Source organism: Volvox carteri (genome assembly GCF_000143455.1).
Source record: "Volvox carteri f. nagariensis unplaced genomic scaffold VOLCAscaffold_52, whole genome shotgun sequence".
NCBI lineage: Eukaryota > Viridiplantae > Chlorophyta > Chlorophyceae > Chlamydomonadales > Volvocaceae > Volvox > Volvox carteri.
Genome location: NW_003307595.1, coordinates 2,754 through 11,887, shown reverse-complemented (window position 1 = coordinate 11,887; position 9,134 = coordinate 2,754). Strand labels below are relative to the sequence as shown.

General features: G+C 57.8%; 1 protein-coding gene across 1 annotated transcript in view; it reads right to left on the bottom strand.

The window, feature by feature from the left end:
- Positions 1-9,134, bottom strand: part of VOLCADRAFT_106826 (uncharacterized protein) — a gene marked incomplete at both ends in the record, with an annotated part of 15,706 nt that overhangs the window by 4,077 nt on the left and 2,495 nt on the right. The window contains 13 exons of the mRNA XM_002955446.1: positions 798-1,013; positions 1,902-1,999; positions 3,100-3,118; positions 3,490-3,552; positions 3,775-3,831; positions 4,224-4,298; positions 4,529-5,298; positions 5,597-6,222; positions 6,477-6,735; positions 7,299-7,572; positions 7,972-8,040; positions 8,498-8,713; positions 9,070-9,074. Of these exons, the coding sequence (XP_002955492.1) occupies positions 798-1,013; positions 1,902-1,999; positions 3,100-3,118; positions 3,490-3,552; positions 3,775-3,831; positions 4,224-4,298; positions 4,529-5,298; positions 5,597-6,222; positions 6,477-6,735; positions 7,299-7,572; positions 7,972-8,040; positions 8,498-8,713; positions 9,070-9,074 (2,747 nt within the window). The remainder of the gene's footprint in view (positions 1-797; positions 1,014-1,901; positions 2,000-3,099; positions 3,119-3,489; positions 3,553-3,774; positions 3,832-4,223; positions 4,299-4,528; positions 5,299-5,596; positions 6,223-6,476; positions 6,736-7,298; positions 7,573-7,971; positions 8,041-8,497; positions 8,714-9,069; positions 9,075-9,134) is intronic.

Below are 9,134 nucleotides of genomic sequence, written 5' to 3'. Positions count from 1 at the left end.
GCTGCTGTTGCTGTTGTTGTTGTTGCTTTTGTTGCCATGGCTGTGGGCCGAGCAAAAGGACGACTGGCGCTGCAGCTGAGATAACCGCGTTACCCGACCAACCGCCAACCGCTGCTGTACAGCTTGCTCGTACAGGCGATATTCGTACATGCGCTGCTCCAACAGGTGTTGTTCGTACAGGTGCTGCTCGTACGCAAACGGCGATGGTCGACGAGCATCATAATGTGGTTGGTGGCAACGGTAGTAAGAATTGTACGGCAGTAGCTGCTCGTCGTACGGTTGTCCGTCCACTGCTGCGGCCGCGACCGCTGCTGCGGCTCGTGCCGCGCCGCCCGCTGCCCCTCGGCAGCCGTCAAACACCGCCATACAACGCCGCGGCTGGGGCCCTGGTGGTACCACACACTCCCCAACTGCGGGTGCGGTTTCGGAGCCGAGCTGGAGTCCTCCCCCCTGCGGCGGGTTCAGTTGTGCATCAACAGATTCCTTGTGGCGGTGGAATGGCTCAGCGGCACCTTCGGGAGGGGGCTAGCCATCACAAAGTACGACAGGATGTACGACTGCGATGCTGCAGGGGCGGTTCTGGTGATGGATGCATTCATACACACATACATACATACATACATACATACATACATACATACATACATACATACATACATACATACATACATACATACATACATACATACATACATACATACATACATACATACATACATACATACATACATACATACATACATACATACATACATACATCGGTTACCTCGCCCACCAGCTGTGCCGCTGTCCCCTACCTGTTCCTGCTGCTGTTGCTGTCGTACCATCTCCCGTACAAGCGCCAGCTCCTTGGCCACCTCCGCCGCCGCCGGTCTCCTGCGCGGGTCCTGATCCCAGCAGCGCTGCACGAGGCGCAGCAGCTTGGGGACGCGGCGGCCGGGCGGTGTGGCGGACAGGGGGGGCCGCTCCTGGCCGTAGGTGACCTTGAGGGCAAGGCGCATGAAGTTGAGGCCCTGGGGGGGGGAAGAGGGGGGGGGATATGTGTCCCGGTGTATTTGGGGGCGGGGCGGGGATGAGGTGCGCGGGGGGAGGCAGACAGACAGACAGACAGTAGCGGGTCAATACCTCCAAGTGCCGTAAAGTGCCGTACGAATCCAAATCAACGGTGCAACTGCCCGTAGGGCGGGTGCGGGTGCTGGGGAGTAGGCGGCGGCGTAAGGATGAGGGTCCTGTACGGCAGGTGTGCTGCTACGGAAAGAGACCCCTAGGGCTTGACCGGTTGGCGTTACGGCATTTGCACGCGGTACGGCGACCAGGCATGGTGTGTTTTGCCCGGTGAACCCCCACGTCCTCCCGCCACTCTCCGATGGGCGAAGGTACGACGATGCGGCTTACCTCCCAAGGCTGTACACCCGTCAGCATCACCCAAAGCAGTACACCTGCCAGAAAGGTACGGGGGAAAAGACACTTCAAAAGCAAAAAATTGTACATTCGTACGGCATTGTTATGGAAGCCGAGGGATGCCGGGGCCCGTGGACCACGTAACTGTGGCGAGGTGCGTATTGGGGGGTAATAACGTGTATTTGGGGGAGGGCGGTCAGGGGCCGCGAATGAGCGCATGAAGGTAGCCTCCTATGCTTTCCGTACGTTCGTACAGTCGTACGTACGTCGACCTCTGTATCCTTTACAGCGCGAAACCCATGTTTGAAACCCATGCTGCTAAACTCCCCACATCAAGCGCGTAATGGATTCGGGGCTACTCTGGTTGCTCTGGATTGCCGTACGGGGGTCGTGTTTCGCCCGTCGGCACCCCCACCACGCACAATCCCTCCTGCATAACCCCCTTTGCGCTCTCTGCACACTTATCCCCAACAAGACTTAACAACCCCCCAACCACTAACCGCTAACCGCCAACCGCCGATCAGTAAAAAGTCAAACTTACCTAACGCGTAGATGTCCACTCGGCACGTGATGGCCGACACGGTGACGTCAAAGCACTCTGGTGGTGGCGGGGGGGAAACCCGGGAGGGGGTGGGTCCAGGGGACACAATACACAACACAAAACACACAACCACCTGAGCTATTTACATAGCACTCCGGAGCATTCTCCCTTTTACCTCCTCACCCTCATCCTCCTCCTAGGCTATGGTGGGGAGCTCTTGACCAGGGAGCTCTTCACCAGGGTACCCAAAAATTTCGGTCGTGTCCGAAACCCTCTGAATAACCTTTCGGGGCCCTCCCCGAAAATTTTCCTGTCAACCTGACAATGTTTTCGGGTACCCCGAAACTGTCTGAAGCGGTTTTCGGGGTAGAGCTTAGCTGTGGATTCTATCGTTATATGCTAGGACGGCTGAATTAACAGGTGTTTGACTTTATTTTGGAACATAGCGCCTGGGAGAAATATTTCAGCAAGGATTTTACCCAAAGCAAGGCTATCTTAGACTTCATAACTGAAAACTCTTTCTGCAAAACGTCAAGTTCGCTGACATCGAAGAGGGCGTTCGAGCTTGCCGAAGCCGCGAATCCCGAGGGAGATGCGGGGCACCTTGGTTGGGCGCTCATCATCAGTTGACTCGGGCATGTTTAACTATGCATATGCTTAGATGTATGAAAATGTCTGCGATACAGCTGCGAAACAGCCGCAATGCACATTTCTACTTGTTGTTTGACTGATGACCAAGCGGGCCTTATACGGCAAGCCCGGTTTCCAGGCCCCGTCTGCGCCCGAAAACATGCAAATTTACGCTGACATATCGTTCGGTTTTCTCCGAAAATGCCTTCAAAAGGCTTCGGTGGGGTCCCCGAAAAAATGCTCTAAGAGGCCCAAAATCCGTTCGGGATGCTCCGGGGCGCACTAATTTTCCTTTCGGGCAAAACGGAAATATCTCAAAAAAGTTCGGGCCCGAATCGGGGTGAAGAACCCTGAGTGTGAGGGAGCAAGAGAGAGAGTCTTGACCCAATAGAAAACCCACTGCCGTACCCACTGCCGTACCCACTGCCGTACCGTACCCATCCGTCCTCCACTTCCGCGCTCGAAACCCCCCTCCCTAACGCCCCCCAACGCATCCCCCACACCGCCCCAAACCCCCCCCGACCCACCGGGGGCCATGTACGCAGGCTGACCGCCAAAAAAGGGAGAGAGCAGGAGGGGTGGGTTGCATACAGGGTGGGGGGAAAGGGAGGAGTTAGTACGACACGAGTAGAGCCGGGGTATATCCTGGATGTGTGTGTGTGGGGGGAGGGGTCTCAGAGTTGTGTGACGTACGTGGGATATAGTTAGTTAGGCAGTTGGGCAGTTAGGTAGTTAGATGCTGAAGTAGTTAGGTAGGTAGGTAGGCAGTTAGGCATTTGAATAGGTTGATGCAAGCGTTAATACGGAACCCCGAAATCCTGGAACACTGTAACTATGCAACCCCCGTCTCTTCCCCCAACCCCAATACACCCCCAACCCCAATACACCTACACCCCTACCCCTACCCCTACACGCACCGTGCCCGCCTCCGGGTGCCGCGTACGGAGCTCCGAACAGCTCAGACGCGCCAGACCGAAGTCCTACGGAAAGGGGGGAGGGGGAGGGGGGTTGGGAGGTTAGAGCGAGCAGACGCACATACACAAGAAAACACACAGTAGTGCCGCGGAGGGTTTGGTTGCCGTTGTGGGCTACCGAATCCTCTGTACGGTGTCGTAACAGCATCCCAAACCCCTTCCCCCCTTCCCCCCTCCTCCCCTCAACCTCTCCCCCCTTTCCCCCCTCCTCCCCTCAACCCCCCTCACCGACAGTTTGGCGACCTGGTTCGGGCCCAGAGGGTCGTTGACCAGCACGTTGGCGGGCTGCCGTGTGCGTGTGTGTGTGCACGTACGTATGTAGGTTTGCATGCATGTATGTCGGGTGGGAAGTGAGTCATGAGGAGGGAAAGAAAAGGGCGGGTTCGAGGGCGTGCGGGAGGGAGGAGCGATCGGAGTACCCTTTTTTCCTTCTTTTATTTCCATTTCTCTCGTTGCAATTTAAATGACGTCATTTCTTTAACGAAATGAAATGAATATGAAGTGAAATGAACAAAAAAAAGCTGAGGAAGAGGGTAAGAGGGAACTTGGACAGCAGGGGTCATGGAGGGGGGTTTAGGAGGACGACGTGGATTGGTGTGCGGACGTACGTGTACCACCACGCCGTGTTTTCCCCCCTTCCGACCCCATCCCTCCGAAACCTCCCCCCACTGCCGTACCTTGAGGTCCCGGTGCACTATGGTGGGATGTAGGTATTCCAGGCCGCGGGCAATGTCCACTGCAATATCCAATACCTGCGTGTTTGTACGTATGTATGTGTGTATGTTAAAATGTGCGATAAGCATGACGCCGATGCACAACACTGACGACCTTCCTTTTCCCCTTCCTCCCTTGTCGCTTCCTCTTTCCTTACACACACCAAGTACGGCAGTCATCAGTTGTTTGTTTGACTTTTACATCACCACGATTTCCATCCAAGTTGATATATATAATCCTCCCCCTCCCCCTCCCCCTCCCCCCTCACCGCGCTCATGGGCAGCAACCGGCCCGGCGCCTCCCGAATCATACACTCCAGGGAGGTGTCCATCAGCTCCATAACCAAACACAGACGCGGCGGGGGACAGCAACACGCCGCCAGCAGCCGTACCACATTACGGTGGTCGCACCTCGCCAGCACCTCCACCTCGTGTGTGAAGCTGCGCAGGAGGCGGTGGTCGCCGCCGCCCCCCGGGGGGGGTCCCGGGACCATACCCGCACCCGTCAGCAGCTTCACAGCCACCAGGCCCCCCCGGTATCGCCCCTCCACCACCCGCCCGAAGGAGCCCTTGCCGCGGAGGACGGGAAGCAGGACGAGCTCCTCTTCGCGGGCAGTCGTGGAGGCCGAGGGGGAGGCCGAGGGGGAGGTCGAGGGGGCATTGTGGAGGTGCCGTACTGCAGCGCCGTCGGCGAGAGGGGTCTCTGTCTGACCCTGTTCCGAGTCCCGCACCTCACCCCCGACCCGGGGGGATTGGGGTTCTAGTTGTTTGGTGTGGGAGTGGGGGTTGGGGGGGTTGGGGGGGTTGGGGGGGCTGGGGGTGTTCGTGTCGCCCGGCTTCAGTTGCTGGTGTTGTTGGTCTTGTTCTTGTGATGGGGTTTGTTGAGGCCTGACAAAACGGAGCTTGAGGTTGATGTCGGGGCGGTGGGGGGTGCGGGGCGTCACCACCACCCCCGCCGCGACTGACGAAGGAGCCCCGCGGGGGGGAGACGGCGACTGCGCAGCCGCAGCGGACTCCGCATCGCCGTCCGCACCTCCTCCTGGGATTTAGCCGCAGCAGCCGCAGCAGCAGCAATAGCAGAGGAAAAACATCGACACATTGACTTTGGTGATCAGATTTTCCATGTACGGATGTACGGATGTACGGATCCATGATGATACGTGCGGGGATAAGGCTGAGCAATAGCATTCATTGAAAGTACGAAACATGCAAAATTTACTACATTTTGTAAACAAAGCTCGATTCCTGCTCACAACCATCCGTACCTCCCCCCCCCCCACACACACACATACATACATATATACACACACGCCGAAACACCCCCACCACTGGTGCACCTGCTTCCCGAGGCCGCCGCCGCTCGCCGTCGGAGGTTGAGGGCACCGGCACATTGCCCGGCAGATTGCGGATGCCATCCGCCGTATTTACCGCCGCAGCAGTCCCTCCCCAGCCGCATCCCCCCCTCCCTCCCCCGCCCTTGCCACCATCTCCATCACCGCCGCCGCCGCCGCCGCCGCCGCCGCCGCCCGCGGCCTCACTCGAGGGATGACGAATCCCCGCAGGCGCGCTACAGCGTCCATACCCGCCAACCACCCCTACTGCTGCTACTGCTACGGCTGCTACAGCTATTACCCCGGGCCCCCCCGCTGCTCCTGCACTGCCAGCAGCTACAATTCCCGCGGCTGTAGCACTGTCAGCGGCTGCAGCCTCGGGGGATGCCGCATCAGACGGCTCCACCACTTCGCTGGTCGAGCGCCGATGTCGGGGGAAGGATTCGAACCTGGATGGTCTGGATAAGACCGAGGCTCCGCAGTCGCTGCCAAGAACTGACAGCATCGCCTTCAACGTTGATTTACTTTTTTGCGAAGTGGCCTTGGCGGCAGCGTCATTGCTGTCACCCCCGTCCCCCTCATTGTGGGAGGAGGCCGAGCACGGGGCGGAGTTGGGCGTCGAGGAAGGCACCCTGGGGGGTTCAGGGAATGGGTTAGCGGCTTAGCTAGTTGGTGGTTAGTTGGTTAGTGGTTACCTAGGGTTGGTTGGTTGGTTGAATTCTACCTGGCAGATCCGTGGGTTGGGGTTCGTCCCTTGTGCAGCGAAAATTTGTTCTTAGCTGTGCTTGTTTGGATAATGTTAAAATGATTTGTGACATTATATGGCAAAATCATGCATCATAATGCATACTGCCGTACTGCCGTACTGCCGTACCGCTGTACCTACTTCAATTTAGCTTCGGTAGTATCGCCCCCGGCAGCGGCAGTCGTCGCTGTGTTGACCCAGCACGGGTTGCCCGGAGGCGCCCTCATGAGATGTCGTACACGGCACCACCACCACGGGGCGTTGAAGGAGGAGGAGGAGGGGTTTTGTGGGGGGACGGAGGAGGGGAGTGGGGTGTTGGGGGCTGCAGCTGGCGGCCTTCCTCGTCGCCGCAGCAGCAGCACCACCGCCGCCACCGCCGCCAATGCCGCCGCCACCAAACCTGCAGGTGGGGTCAGGTACACGCATGCGCGTTTTTTTTTGTGTGTGTGTCTGTCTATCTGTCTGTTTGTCTGTATGATGTATGTATGTATGTGTGTATGTATGTGGCAGGGGGATGGGTTCAACGGCTAGACACGTTCAGCTGAGGACAGAAGCTTCAGCTGAGTCATTGCCGACGGCGGCCCTGCAGGCCCCTTTATATACACCTGGACATACCTACCTAACTACCTAACTACGTACATATATACAGATAAGCGCGGTACCTTGCACTTCGGATGGTGCGTGTGCGTGTATGTATGTGTATGTCCCCAGCAGACCCCCCCACGCCACTCCGTCAGCCCGCAGGTCTCCCTGCTCTCTGCTCCACCCTTCCGCTCCCCTCCACACCCGGCCACTCGTACAGTGTACGCTTATCTGCCCTTTCTTTAACACGCTGCCACCCTGCTCTCCCCTCCCCTTCGCCCCTACGCCACATACACACACACACGCACGCACATGCACATACACATACACATACACACACGTACACACATACACACACGCGTGCCCTCCCCTGAAACCCACCTCCCGCGAGGCCGCCCTTCGCCGCCGGGCTCAGCCGCCTTCCCTCGCGGCCCCCTGAAACACCTGCCGTACCAGCATCCGCCACGTCATCAGTATGCATGACGATATCCCTGGGAGCTCCTCGGTACGGCAGTGGCGGGTGCCCTCCGCCCTGTGCCAACGTCAGCGGTGTCCAGGGGGGGTCGAGTGTGCCGTACGTCCTCGTGGCGCAACCCAATGCCGTCAGGTTCTCCACACACGCCTCCGTGAGCAACACATCACAGAGGTAAACGACCTGGGGGCCGGGGGGTGGGGGAAGACGAACCACGAACGAGTGAACGGGTTGGGGGGCGAGGAAGACTTCAAGGTTTCATGAAACTCACAATGAGGGTGCGAGGGGGGGGGAAGAGAGGGGGGGAAAGAGGAACCACAAACGAGTGAAGCTGCTGCCAGGGCAAGAGTGTACCAGACGTAGAACTGGCCGAAAGGCGTCCGTGAAGACCGCGACCTCGGGATGACGAAGTGAAGATGATGTCGGAAAGACTACCTACCTAAGCCGCCAGGACTAAAAAAGCAGAGAAAGCAGTAATGCAAAGCCGTAAAGAAGTGCGAGTAGGGGAAGGGGGTTTCCCCCTTTCCCCCCCTTCCCCCCCACAGCCAACTGACGACAAGAATACGACAACGTAAGCAGCACCTTCTTCCCGGCTTCCTTCATCCGCACGCTAGGGATCGATACTGGTCGATGAGCCCGAGAGCTAGAGAGCTGAGCAGCAAGGGGGGGTGTCATGATTCCGCAGGGACCAGGTGGAAAGTGATGAGGGGCCTTATGGGGGCCGAAATACACACATGTCGGCAAGAGGGATGGTACGGCAGGGTTCATTTACTTCACGGGGGGCCAGGAGGGGCAGTTGCGCGCGCGGATTTGAGGCAACGAAGGTAATGACGATGATGATGTCTCGGACAAGTTATTCAGCCCTGGTATCTGACATTAGCGTTTACACATACACACATTCACACATACACACATACAGACATTCACACATACACATACAGGTGCGTGCTGTGATTCCCCTCCTCCGTTCCCCCCTCGCCCCCTTCCTGCCCCCCTGCCCCTGTGTGCAACAGGGCACCCCCCGGGCTGAAGAGCTGAAGAGCCACATGCTAACAGAAACCGATGGGCACTAATGCCCATTCCGTACTGCCGTACACGCCGTACGCACTTGCAGCATGTGTATGATGTAGCCCGTCAGTTTGACGCCATTGTAGCCATTGGGATCTGCGCCCGGCATGGCAACATCGTTGTACAGGCCGCGATGCGGCCAGCATCGCTGCCGGGGGTGTACGGCAGGGTCGTTGACGCAACCGTCCTGAGACAGCGTTACTTGGTACGACTGGACTCCGGGGACGGAGGGGGGTCGCCTGATTGCCCTCAGGGACTAAAGGAAGGGGGAGGGGTGGGCGGGTGGGCGGGTGGGGAGGACACTGACGTGTGTGTGTTTGTGTGTTTGTGTGTTTGTGTGTTTGCGCGTGTATATGGGTGTGTTAATGATCTGAACCGAGATGCGGGAAATGCCGCTTATGGTGGTACACGAATAACTTTACCCAGGAGAGCTCCGTAGTCCACAAGTGTGTACGTATGTATGTGTGTAAGTATGCATGTACGAATTAGTTAACTAACTGGGCTACGTTAGGAACTGGTAAGCAAGCACGAGAGCAACCGAACCGAAGAAAGTGTGAAGGATCATCATGACGTGTCGCGCGCAATTTACGGTACGGCATCGTACGGACGCACCTCCGCTTGTGTGTTGGGGGGGTAGCAGACACCTTCTCGAGGTTAGGGGCCCCCGGGTTGTTGTT